Genomic DNA, 13,962 nt, shown 5'->3' with positions numbered 1-13,962 from the left:
TAATAGTGCTCCCAGGAGACATCGCACGGTCTAATGTTCTTTAAAGGGGGAAACGTCAGATCAGCGTCCATCTCACTGCCTATGTGACACCACAACACGGGCCTACAGTGCGGTGGGAGGGCGGCTTCCAGCGGCATGCGGATGCACTCGGCTAAGGTTTCATCATCGTCATGCTCGAGGGGAAAGACAGCGGTAGACGTTCGAGCGGAGAAGGTCAAACTACTTAAATGGCCTCCTTAAGTAATATGGGAAGGACAATGCCATCGAAGTACATGAGAGAGGGATGGAAAGAGCATCAATCAGTCCCTCTGTACCCTCAGGTAGAATGATCAGGTTCAAGTGGACAGATGTGAGATGGGACTGTGTGTGATCTTATTATTTTATTATTAACATTATTAGAGTACAGATATAAATACATGCACTGTATCACTTAAGTTAACTCAAATAATGATAATGGCAGTACTAATAACTAATCATTAGTTATCCTTTCTAAAGAGTGATATTTATGCGATAAGGGAAAGATTTGTGTGAACATGTTTGTGGAGCATTTACTGCTTTTGAGAAATGTTTGTGTCTGTAAGAACAAAAGAATAACAATGAATTCCCATTATACCATCACCACGTATCCTGTTTGTATCGTGGGCATCAAATGACATGACACAACACTTCAAAAAGGAAATAATCAATAAACAGGACACAATAAATTTGAACACAAATAATACGTGTAAGAAATGGGTATGTTTCTAACGAGATGTAGGAAAGAACAGTGTTCATGCAGCTGAGCTCTTTTGTATTCCTGAGAATAATGAATTCATTGGTCTTATACCAAAAGCCCTCTGTGGCCCAATGTGGGCGGTTTGTGGGGGTTCTATGATGTGTTATGTATTTGTGTGTACGTGTTGACGGGCGAGAAAACACTACAGCACAGAAACCAAACACTACAGCCTGTGAATCGCTATTAGGTTTCCTGCTGTTGAATCGATTCACAAGTACACAGAGCTGTCAGTGGGCTTTAAAGAGGCGATGAAGAGTCCACTTAATATATATGTATATATATATATATATATATATATATATACATATATATATATATATTATATATGTGTGTTAATATTGTTAATACAAGTTGTGAAGGATATAAAATACATGGAAATGCAGGAGCAAAACTATGAAAAGTTCCACCGTGAAACAAAGGCAGAACTAAAGTATATAAACACGAGTACTGGGCACGAAAAAGCGTTATCGCGTTAACTCATTAACGCCTTTATTGAGCGTTTTATAAATAATTATCAGTTTGAAAGTCCGTTGCTCACTGTTACAGAGCGCACCAGAACAGTGTGTGTCCACTTCATCCTAGTTTGCTGTCCAACGCTTCTCAGCACTCACCTGGAATTCCCAGCCATTCCCTCGGCAGTCCCTCACTAGTCATGTCCACTCACTAGTCATGTCCTCTCACTAGTTAGGTCCCCTCACTAGTCATGTCCACTCACTAGTCATGTCCCCTCACTAGTTAGGTCCCCTCACTAGCACGGTCTACTCACTAGTCAGGTCCACTCACTAGCACGGTCTACTCACTAGTCATGTCCACTCACTAGTTAGGTCCCCTCACTAGTTAGGTCCCCTCACTAGTCATGTCCCCTCACTAGTTAGGTCCCCTCACTAGTCAGGTCCACTCACTAGCACGGCCTACTCACTAGTCAGGTCCACTCACTAGCACGGCCTACTCACTAGTTAGGTCCCCTCACTAGCACGGTCCACTCACTAGTCAGGTCCACTCACTAGCACGGTCTACTCACTAGTCATGTCCCCTCACTAGTTAGGTCCCCTCACTAGTCATGTCCCCTCACTAGTTAGGTCCCCTCACTAGTCAGGTCCACTCACTAGCACGGTCTACTCACTAGTCAGGTCCACTCACTAGCACGGCCTACTCACTAGTTAGGTCCACTCACTAGTCATGTCCCCTCACTAGTTAGGTCCCCTCACTAGTCAGGTCCCCTCACTAGCACGGTCTACTCACTAGTTAGGTCCACTCACTAGTTAGGTCCCCTCACTAGTCATGTCCCCTCACTAGTTAGGTCCCCTCACTAGTCAGGTCCACTCACTAGCACGGTCTACTCACTAGTCATGTCCACTCACTAGCACGGCCTACTCACTAGTTAGGTCCCCTCACTAGCACGGCCTACTCACTAGTTAGGTCCCCTCACTAGCACGGTCCACTCACTAGTCAGGTCCCCTCACTAGCACGGTCTACTCACTAGTTAGGTCCCTTTACTAGTCAGGTCCACTCACTAGCACGGCCTACTCACTAGTTAGGTCCCCTCACTAGCACGGTCCACTCACTAGTCAGGTCCCCTCACTAGCACGGTCTACTCACTAGTCAGGTCCACTCACTAGCACGGCCTACTCACTAGTTAGGTCCCCTCACTAGCACGGTCCACTCACTAGTCAGGTCCCCTCACTAGCACGGTCTACTCACTAGTTAGGTCCCCTCACTAGTCATGTCCCCTCACTAGTTAGGTCCCCTCACTAGTCAGGTCCACTCACTAGCACGGTCTACTCACTAGTCATGTCCACTCACTAGCACGGCCTACTCACTAGTTAGGTCCCCTCACTAGCACGGTCCACTCACTAGTCAGGTCCCCTCACTAGCACGGTCTACTCACTAGTTAGGTCCCCTTACTAGTCAGGTCCACTCACTAGCACGGCCTACTCACTAGTTAGGTCCCCTCACTAGCACGGTCCACTCACTAGTCAGGTCCCCTCACTAGCGCGGTCTACTCACTAGTTAGGTCCACTCACTAGTTAGGTCCCCTCACTAGTCATGTCCCCTCACTAGTCATGTCCCCTCACTAGTTAGGTCCCCTCACTAGTCAGGTCCCCTCACTAGCACGGTCTACTCACTAGTCATGTCTCCTCACTAGTTAGGTCCCCTCACTAGTCAGGTCCACTCACTAGCACGGTCTACTCACTAGTTAGGTCCACTCACTAGTTAGGTCCCCTCACTAGTCAGGTCCACTCACTAGTTAGGTCCCCTCACTAGTCAGGTCCACTCACTAGCACGGTCCACTCACTAGTCAGGTCCCCTCACTAGTCAGGTCCACTCACTAGTCAGGTCCCCTCACTAGCACGGTCCACTCACTAGTCAGGTCCCCTCACTAGCACGGTCCACTCACTAGTTAGGTCCCCTCACTGGTCAGGTCCCCTCACTGGTCAGGTCCACTCACTGGTCAGGTCCCCTCACTACTCAGGTCCCCTCACTGGTCAGGTCCCCTCACTAGTCAGTTCTAGTCACTAGTCAGGTCCCCTCACTGGTCAGGTCCCCTCACTAGCACCTGTTTCCTGCCGGGTTGTCTTGTGTGTTGCTGCCAAGCTCTGACGCATCGTCTAATGTCTGTTTTCACTGTGACTTTTCTACCGAACCCTTCTTGGATTTGTTTGCCTGAGTGACTGATCTCCTTGCTGACTACCAGTAGACTCACTACTCCTGTATTCTGTATTTGGTGTCCAGCTCTCGGGTTCCAGTACTTTTTAAACGGTACATGCGTCACCATGTTTGTTCTCTGAGTGGAAATTCACATAATCTGCTGGAAATCCAGAGAAAACGTTTTTTTGTTTTACTATGATCCATCACTAAAGCTAATGTCATGCAAGAGAGCCGATGGTGAAGCTGAATCTACACCAGGGAGTCAAACCCATTTTACGTACTATAGAGACAAATCCGGGTGAGAAGTTTTAACACGCACACAGATTTAGTTTACATCCTGCCCTCACTGTAATAAAGTATTCAGCTACATGGGTCACAGTTTGCTGTGTCAGCAGATTGTACCGTCGACTGTCATTGTGAAAGGTAAAAGTATTTAGCAAACTAGTACATTCATCAGAAAAACGAACACCTCAGCGTCATTTGGAGGCTCCCTGCCTTCAGAAACAAGGTACGGGACCTGATGAACAGCTCTTCCCCAGAGAGGTTTCCACCAGCTCCCCACCCGGCCCCCTCCGGACACCAGAACGACCAGCAAGACTCTAACAAAGCACTCTTGTCACTTTAAAGCCATTGGTGCCTGTGTATCTTTTATAATTGATTCATTTAATGTCTTGTTTGTTTTACATCAGTTAGGTATTTTACGTTGTTGCTGCTGAATGGACTAATGACTCTAAATGACAAACATCTTTATCCTTAATGTTTTTGTCCCAAACTAATTTTCTGTACAGCTGAGGTTTCCAATGCAAAGCAGCTTCCAACAGCACAAACCAGCTTAATGGCTCGTTACACCGTAATGTTCTCATTAGCACGGTGCCCCGCTAAGGGAAGCCAAACGGGCTCCTAACGACGCTCCTGCCACCTCCACTTCTCAGGTGGCCTTGGCGGAGGCCCATGAACACCACCCTCCCACAGCCAGGGGGGGAACTGGTGCACTGCTGTCGCAGTGGTGACGGCGCACCAATGAATGGGTGAAGGATTAAAGCTTTGAGTAGCCATAAGCTTTGAGTAGCCATAGTAGACATATACCATTTGCTCCTTCTCAAAATCCTTCCCCTCACACACAGAGCAGCATCTGTGGAGGCACCAGGCTCACCTTGCTGGTCCATAGATGCAGAGTAACTTGTTCCTAGAGTCTTAAAAAGTAGGATGGAGGCCAGGGCGTTCAGTTATCGAGCTCCTCAGTCGGAATGAACACACTGCAACCATCATTGGTCACATTTGTACTACTATAACCCCAATACCCTATTACCCCAATACCCTATTATCCTAATACCCTAACCCTATTACCCCAATACCCTATTACCCTAACCCTAATACCCTAACCTTATTACCCTAATACCCTCACCCTATAACCCTAACCGTATTACCCTAACCCTAACCATAATACCCTAACCTTATTACCCTAATACCCTAACCCTATTACCCTAATACCCTAACCCTATTACCCTAACCCGGCCATGGCTTGATTTTATCATCATTACTATTCTACCCCATCCAGTGCTGCTGTTATTACTTTATTAGTTTTGATTTCCCATCATTATTCTGCGTCCTACTTGTGTCATGCATCCACTAGTCATGGATGTATCTTCTTGTTCTGTTTTCTATTTGTATTTCTTCCTTTAAAAAGCTTCCTTCCTTCCTGTGGACAGGTGTTGTAAATCAGCGTTCCACTACAAACACTAGACACGCGTTGACTGCAGAGGATTTTAGGATCGCCAGTGATTACGCTAAACTATTATTGCTGCTGGATCCTATTTCATGGTCAGGGAAGTTTTATGATCTTAGATTGTTTACACCAAGTAAAATCTCTACAGAGACCAATAAAGCTCAACGTTCTCTTTTCATTTCGATTGTACATTACAAAGTGGTTGTTTACTAGTTTTCCTTATGCTACTGATTGATTAGAACTCTGTATATACATGTTTTTGTTGTCTACTCTGTTGTGTCAGGCGCTATAGAAATACATTTGATTTCCCCACCATTGAAGAGTAATCTATTATTGGCTGGCAAAGATAAAGGACTAATCAATATAAATAAGTCTGTCATAATTACCAAAATGGCTCATAGGAGCGAAGCCTGTGCACCTGGTTGAATAACAAATGTTCAAGAAAATTGAAATGATGACTTCATGAACCAGCTGGAGATAGTTTTGTGCTGCTCAGTCTCTGTTATAATGTTTGTAATACAACTTATTCCAAACTAATAAAAAGGTAACCATACGGCATCTCTTTCAAGTTACGTCTATCTGGCACCAGGAGGTGTCTAACTAGTACGGACCCATCAGCACTCACCATCCAGTGTTGAACTCCACATGAGCATCGAACAGAGCGACGACGGGAGCCGAGGCTGCCCTCCATCCGCTGACTCTGGATCTGATCAGCCCCTCCTGCTTGTCATGGCGAACCACCTTGACGAATCCCGGGCCGTACTGAATGTTGGTCTCCTCCACAAATCTCTGCAGGTTCTCTTTCAGCTCCACTGTACAAAGAGTGAAACACAAATACACTTAAAGAAAAGTCCCTGAAGCCTTTCGCAGTATTGATCCTATTGACAAAAACTCCTCCACAGGACCAAAGAAAAGCAATCAGCGTTACTGCTGTTCTGAGGTGATAGTTCTCAGGCGCAGAGGATGTCATGTGTGTACACTCGCCTGCCGAGGCCAATCTGTGATTTTTGAATTGTAAATGAATTGAACGGAATTCAGTGTGAGCATTTCTCTGTGTTTGTTTTTCAACCCCCAATGTGTCCAGGAACTGTTTTTTTTACATTTAGACTTCTTCTTTGCACAGGCCTTTGTTTTTAAGATGGAGGGTTCTAGTGTAAGTGTGTAATACTCGATATATATACGGGTGTATAAAAATAGCTAAAAACTGGTCCATTGTGTTGCTATGGAAACAGCTAATGGGGATGTATGTGGGATGTGAGGGATCTATAGACTACCATAGTACAGCTTGGTACACAGCATACAGAATCTAATCTTGAGTTTTATGTCTCCAACCAAAAGGATGGGGGGGGTGGGGGGGGGCATTTCTTGTCCAACAGCTGAAACAGTCAATATTGCAGAAATCTCACATATTCACCTTGTCTATGAAAACAAGAGTTGTGCCAGAAGGTTTAAAAATTAAAAAGTTTCTCCTTTGTTCAAAGTGGAAATTCCCTCATTATGGAAACTAATTGTGGTTTAATTACGTATGCTACATGGTTCAGATTAAATAAACTGTCTTTGAATATAAAATGTAATTTAATCAATATTAATATGATTAAAAGCTTAAAAGATTTAAGTACAAAATTATACTGAGGTTGTATGCAAAATTCAAATTAAATTCATTGAGATGCCTCAAATGTCTACAAAAATCCTGGGAATTATAGTTGATGACAGCTTAAAAGGGATTAAACATATTGTGCTAGTAGAAAAAGTCCCACATCCACTGGAATAATGAGAAGGTTTAGAACTCTACGTCTACAAACTGTCTCCTTATTCTTTATCACAGCTTAATGAATCCCTATATTTCTTTGCTCATTTATTCGAGAAATTGCAGATCCACACTATTGACACCATTGACGGAGTTCATGACGAACATCAATACTTCTCAAATGTGGTGAGCGGATCTTCCTATGACTTCAGAGCCTGCTCCAAAAGTAATTCAGAGATTCCCTCATATCCAACTTGCCAATCTTCAGATCCTTCATAAAAGTGCTAGATGCAAACATTGACGCTACTATATTTTGTATAGCTATTGTATTGCTATTGTTATCATATATCATGTAAAAAATAGTTCAGGTAATCATAGCTTGTGTATACTTATTTCATGTTCTTTGCAATATCTTTAAATCTTATTTTAGCTGAAGCCTTCAAATAAGCCCAGTCAGCTGCTTTTTGGCCTCTTCCAGAACTTGCAACTGATTTTATCTTTAATACGTTTGTTTCATATTAAATTGTGCAAATAAGAGAGCGTCTGGGTCAAGCTGCTGTGCCTGCAGCCACCGTGACCCAACCCCGGATAAGTGGAGGAAAATGGATGGATTTTGCCTTCATCACACCTCAGTTGACACAGATTTGTCATAATTACGCCATCAATCGATTACCTTCATCTCTACCATTCAATTGTTGTTCACAGAAAACCATATTTCCGAGAGAGTTATGACCATTGTAATGAATTATGAGGAAAAACTTGAGGTGCACGTTGAATGGAGTAATCCCCCCGGTCCTCCCACTAATGAGTGTTCACCGCGCAGCCAGCAGAACTAAACCGATATATACGTTTAATGGAAGAACAGAACATCTGCAGGCAACTGTAGCAGAGACACATTCCTCATGAGAGTAATAATAGAATTGGCGGAATTTAAATATATTTCATGTTACGTGATGCAATTATCAACAGCGGTCTGCTGCAATAAGTTGAATCTGTTGTCATATCTTACTGATGCAGCTAATGGTAGAATATGTCCGGATCTCCACCATGAAGAATATTGAATATGTGTGGTTTCACCCACATGGTTGAGTATTTACAGTAATATATTATAAATCTTTATCTATTATTCACGAAAAGACCCCTAATTAATCTTTGTGAATTGACTCTTTATTTGAACAAGTGAGTGAGATGAATGGTTCTGTTTTAAAAGTCTGGACGTCAGTTTGACGCTAAGTTTATTGATGAGTTTAATAGTGTTTTGAGTTTGATGAGTTGATGAACTTTGAGTCAAAATCTGTTAACAAGGTGTAATCTGTAAATCTATAAGGGAGGTGTATATTTAAACTATACGGTGATGGCATTAAATAAAGGTGCAATGAACGAGCAGTGGGCAGAATCCTTCATGCTACTCGGGTGAAATCTGCAAACAACATATTACCAAGGCGTGTTGTGTGACATGCTCAGAGCATTGAGATGACGTGTTAAATAGTGCAGCGAACACGCTGATTTGAAGGCGCGAGGACAGATGGCAGCGATGGCCGTTAATCTGCACACAGTGGGGAGAACAAGTATTTGATACGCTGCCCATTTTGCAGGTTTTCCCACTTACGAAGCATGTAGGAGTCATTTTTATCATACGTACTCCTCGACTGTGAGCGTGAGAACTACAGGAAACGTATGATGTCTGTAATTGCAAACAAAGGTTTCTGTACCAAATATTACGTTTACTTATGTCATGCAAAAAAAAAAAAAGCAAAATGCACGGTACATTTTTAAAATCTGCAGCGTATTAAATACTTCTTCCTTATAATACAGTCCTCCTTACTGCACATCTCTAAAGCGGGTTGCATCCACAGAAGAGCATGCACATAGTTAGGAGTTATTTTGGATGATTCTCACGGCTGCTGCTGTGGTCGTCTACCAGAATGATCTCTTTGAGCAGATGCGATGGAGTCCTCTGGATGGCTGTGTGGACGGAGCGCAGCAACACTGACAAGGCCTCATTAACAAAGATGAAGATGACACTGAGCTGAGGAAGATCTGATGAATAGGACATGTTCCTGCATCTGGGCGGGGACACAGAGAGAGCATTTCAGCTGGAATCCATACGGATACGGATCAGTTAAGTACACATTGACTGACTGACCCGTCCGGTCGTAGGTCCGCAATCGGCCGGGTGAGGGAGATGCGGTCGCTAAGGTAGCCATTGTAACCGTAGTAACGGAACTTCCTGAGGGCGACCCTTCGACTCTCAGGGCCCAGGTCGTGACCCCAGTGGTCGAAGAGTGAGGAGGAGGAGTCTGACGAGGACGCAGCTTCTTCCCCGTCCTTCCGAGGGGTCTCTGTGGACAGAGAGGTTCATTTTAAGAAATACTATTTTCAGCTTTTCTCCAGACCCGCCGCTGTTGTGCTGGCAGATGCCGTGAAACCGACGTGATGTGCAGCAATTAAATGACGAATGAAGCTCCCCCAACAAAAGTAATAGCGACAGTGAGGTGCGAGGTATGCTGTCCGCTTAATAAACCCAATCTAAAAGAATCATTTCAGCAGCACCGGAGAACATGAACTGTGGTGCGTCTTCTCCGGGAATCTCATCGTTATTACAAATAACTTATTCTGGCAGTCACTCCAATCTGTTCCTGCGGAGGTGGACACAAATCCACTTAACGAAGCCACGGTAACGTTTGCTTTTCATCAGCGTCTCAGGGTCCTGTGCTGCATGAGCAGCAAGGAGCCGCTTCACATGCACGGTGGAAAACAAAGAGGGACATAAGGACGTATAATGAGCATAAGTATGATGCACCAGGCATGCTTGGAAGGGAAACGTAGAGAATAGTAGAGAATAGTTTGAATTTAATGTGCACATGTCTTTTAAATGAGTCGCGCGGATGTTAAACACCACTTTCCCTTCCTCCCCCTTTGCCTGCTGAAGGACCGCGAGGTGCCTCCTCTCCTTCCGCAGCCGAATAGCTCGTGATTAGTTTGAAGAGCAGCGCTTCCCCCCCCCCTGTTGGCAGTAACGTGATTAATGCTCCCGTGGGTGGCACGCCACCTTCCTCCAAATGCGTTCAGAGCCTCATGGCGGCGAGCGGCGAGAGCGGATACGTGCATCACGCCAGAGACACAAAGTCTGCAATTACACCAGGAAACGTCGCCGCGTTGCTTTCGAAGGGTTTGACAGCTGGCGCCAGCCAGGTCCAGTCAAGCCCACCTGCTGTGGGAGGGAGGATGAGGAAACTGAATAAGCTTCTGAATATGAAATTCAGTTCATGAACTCGCTGGTTCAACATGTTGCACCCAGTGGAATTCAGCTGCAAGGCGATCAAATGGGTGTAGTTTTGTGTTTTAAAATACAATTAACAAAATTATTTCGCTTAGACCTGGAGATGTGCCATCAAAAGTAGCCTGAGAACATTTATACCCACTGTTATGACGTAATGATGTAATAACCGTGCACGTGACAAATGAAGAACTGGGAATGACGCAAACCGAGGACCTCGGGTTACTCTGGCTGCGTTGTGATGGTAAACACAGGACACACACACATTCTTCTCGACACCCAGATGGACGAATAGATGGATAGATGATAAATCGATAGATAGATTTGCGTGGTCGGATGAATAGATGGACAGATAAAATGGATTTCGGAGGACTCTCTTCGCACCTTTTCATTAATGAATTCTCTCCATCACCTTCTTCTGCTTGAGAGACTCCAGCATGTTCTAACATCCTCCACTGAACTTTGTCAACAGCATAAATACAGCGATGCAACAGCAGCAGTGAAGGCGGTGGGCTGGAGGTGTACTTTGAGTCGTCGGTATGAGCAGGTACCGGCCCTGTGCCGTGGAGGGGAACGCTTACGGCTCAACGATTCGGGTTTTGCATCTCGATTAGGGAGCTAAACTTCCGGCTCCACTTTGTAATGATGCAGAGCTGAATCCAGCTGGAGTCTCACCCCTGAACACTCTACGCGTACTACGTCACCTTTTGAGCACATCGAATTCAGGGAAAGGAAATGTTATGGCAGAAAATGGATGAAAGACATCCAGCTTGCATTCAGCACTTGCTTTGACAGGAAATGTGTGGAGACCCAGTGTTTACTGACATCCCCCATGTGGTGCGGGCTTTCATCCTCTGCACTAAATCACACAGTGGAACCAGGAATCTTGTGTTTATGCACCCATGTACGAGTGGGATGAAAGGAGGCAAACCGCTCAAAACAACCAAGAGCGTAAAAGGGACATAAGCCCGATTTGCAAAACCCAGCGTGAGGATGTAAACGCATTCAATTAGACCAGCGCACCTCCTCCGTGCAATTCCAAGCTGCTCATCAGCCCCCCTTTGAAACGCAGGAAACCATCAATGAAATAATTCTTTTTTTTAATGGAGAAAATCTCATTTGCTCTGCAAACCCTGCAAGATTATCTGCCCCCCCGAATGCTTTTCGTATACTTAAAGAGGCAGGAAGGAGAAAGCACAGGGAATCTGTTTGCCTTTTAGCTTAGCTTAGCTTTTTTCATTTCGGAGCCAGCGATGACAAAAGGGCTTCAGATGTTTGATGAAGCGAGCCGCCAGCACGCTCACCCAGAAGCACTTGACTGAACCCTGCGCAAAAGGTGAGCGGGTCTACTCGTCCTCGCACTAAATCAAAGTAGTGGAGAGTACGTGGTGGGTGGGGGGGTGAGGGGGGTGCTGCAGCTTCCTGCAAAAGGTTCACACGTGATTAATTGAATGGAGCAGTGAGCAGATGGAAACGTGCGCCGTCATCACCTCCACTCGGGTATGAATAATATGTTTAGTGGCTCACACCTGGACGGGTCAAATGTGGACTCGCAATGTGGCCAGAGGAGCCGAGGACACTCGCACTCTTCTACATTGACCCCGAGCAGACAACCCCACCTGATTTAAACAACATGGGGGGGGGTTATTGAGCAGAAGGGAATTGCACATTTGGAATCTGAGTGCTTGTTCTTTGGAGAAGACGGAAGCAGAATAACTCCATTCAGACGTGAACTTTATATAACAAGACAATGCAGCTTTACGGTCGCCCTTGTGTCTCCAGCCCAATAATCCCTTTTCTGTGAAGGTTTGACGGAGTAACAATTCTGTCATTCTTCCAAAAGCCTGATTTTAGAGACACTAAAAACCGTGATGGATTTTCTCTCACACAGCGGGAGCAGTGTGGAGCCGCCCGGGGAGCGGTTAGGCGTCTTGCTCCGGGACACTTGGACATGGGACATGGAGCAGCCGGGCTTCCCACCGCCAACCCCCCGCGGTTCCCGGAGCACCATCTCTACTCCATGCGCCACGGTCGGCCATTTTTTTTTTTGTATTCATCGAGACATGAGAACGAGGCGTAAAGCAGACGTCTTGCTATAAAGCGGCTTCTATAAAGCTCCCGTTGTGGTTTACTCAGCTGAGTAACGCACGATGTTTTCTCCTCTCACTTCCCGCTGTGTCTCCAAACCGCAGACGAAACCGGAGAGACGGAGTCCATTGTCAAGTCATTTCCTTTACCACGCTAACAAGCTTTTAACACCACCGACCATCTATTTCTCCCCGTCCTGCTGCCGTGAGAGTCTTGATGGTCGCCTCTCTTTCTCTCAGCACACACGTGTGCGTGTTTGTGTGTGGCAGGTGGGCTTTAACCATCATGACCATCATCACACATCAACACAAACAGGAAGAAACACGGCCCATGAAAAGAGCACAGCGCGGCCTCTCGAGGGGGATGGTGAGCGCTGTGCTGATCACAGCTGGCCTGCTGTCTGAAGTGGAAATCAATACAGATCGAGTGGGTCTTCCTGTAAATCCATATGGCTCTTCCTTTACTAATTACAGTACAGCCCTGCTGGTAAGGTGTTGTTGTCTCATGCAATGGAACTGGTGGACCAGGCATGTGTTTGAAAGAGAGGAACCCCCCCCTCCCAAGAAAACAAGATTTGCATTTGGCTTTTGTTACACAAGTCCATGTTCCTGACTGAGGGACGCTTGTGGTTGTGTTTTATTGCACAAGTCCAGATATGAAGCTTCAATGATGATGTGGAAACCTTGCGTAATTATCAACATGATTTTCTCTACAAAAATACGAGCAGATGCTGCTGGTGTTGGTCTCGGTTTGTCCCCAACAATCAGTGCTACTGGAAGTATCCATCACAACATTTCTGATGAACAGGGAAGTTGCACTAGTGGCACTGAAATAATCCTGCCTACAGACCGCGAATAAGGTGATGGCGTCTTCAACAAGCAGACACCACAGCGGCTCTGTAGATCAGAGAAGCTGCTGTGGATTCAGAAGACCGGTTAAGAAACAAAAGACTATTTTATTCCTTGGATTTAAAAGTTAAAAAAAAAAACATGTCTGAAAAGTTAATCATTTAAGTCCAGTGAGCTGAGCAATGTGAGTGCAAGTCACGAGGATTTCCAGAGGAATACAAACTTCTGGAGAAACCCAGAAAAGACCTTGTATTTTCCCCTCTGCGACCTCTATCTGTACACAACAACAGGAATGCATTACTTTGATCCAGAGGAATGTCACCTTTATGCAGATGCATTATTTTATCCGGAACAATGCCTTCTAGCATCCGCCACTTGAATACACATCAGCAATTCCGGATTTAAAATATGCATCAAAACAGATAGGGATGTATGTCTTTGCATTCCCAGCAGCCGGTTTGTTCAAACAGCACCCTAAGGTAGACTTCTCAGGGCATCAGAGGAGCCGAAGGGTGTGCGGGTTGTCTAAAAGACACCTTGGAGACAGTGGGAGGACAAACATGTTTCTGTTGTTCCAGGAAACCTATTAGTACACCGCAGGGGAGCGTGCACATGAGAGTAGGGCTGCAACTAACGATTATTTTGATAATCGATTTAATCGGTTAATTATTTCTTCGATTAATCGGATTAAAAAACAGCATTAAAATTTGTATTTGTTTATTTTAAAACAGAACTGCAAATTCACATTGCAAAAATAATTGGGAACTCTATCTTGTAATGGGAAAATGATATGTGACCCTTTTAAATGCTTCATTTGTATAACCAGTTTATTACATGCAAGTGCTTAGA

General features: G+C 45.0%; 1 protein-coding gene across 3 annotated transcripts in view; it reads right to left on the bottom strand.

Moving 5' to 3' along the window:
* The window catches only part of LOC144382935 (polypeptide N-acetylgalactosaminyltransferase 18-like), a 95,552-nt gene that overhangs the window by 38,900 nt on the left and 42,690 nt on the right, over positions 1 to 13,962 (bottom strand). For all 3 annotated transcript variants that reach the window (XM_078097173.1, XM_078097174.1, XM_078097175.1), the window contains exons 2-4: positions 9,044 to 9,239; positions 8,797 to 8,963; positions 5,776 to 5,962 (exon numbers count right to left, since the gene is read on the bottom strand). In XM_078097173.1, the coding sequence (XP_077953299.1) occupies positions 5,776 to 5,962; positions 8,797 to 8,963; positions 9,044 to 9,239 (550 nt within the window). The remainder of the gene's footprint in view (positions 1 to 5,775; positions 5,963 to 8,796; positions 8,964 to 9,043; positions 9,240 to 13,962) is intronic.

The sequence above is a fragment of the Gasterosteus aculeatus genome, chromosome Y (genome assembly GCF_964276395.1).
Source record: "Gasterosteus aculeatus chromosome Y, fGasAcu3.hap1.1, whole genome shotgun sequence".
Classification (NCBI taxonomy): domain Eukaryota; kingdom Metazoa; phylum Chordata; class Actinopteri; order Perciformes; family Gasterosteidae; genus Gasterosteus; species Gasterosteus aculeatus.
Note: the sequence above shows the minus strand (reverse complement) of the source record. Positions and strands in the feature narration are given on the sequence as shown.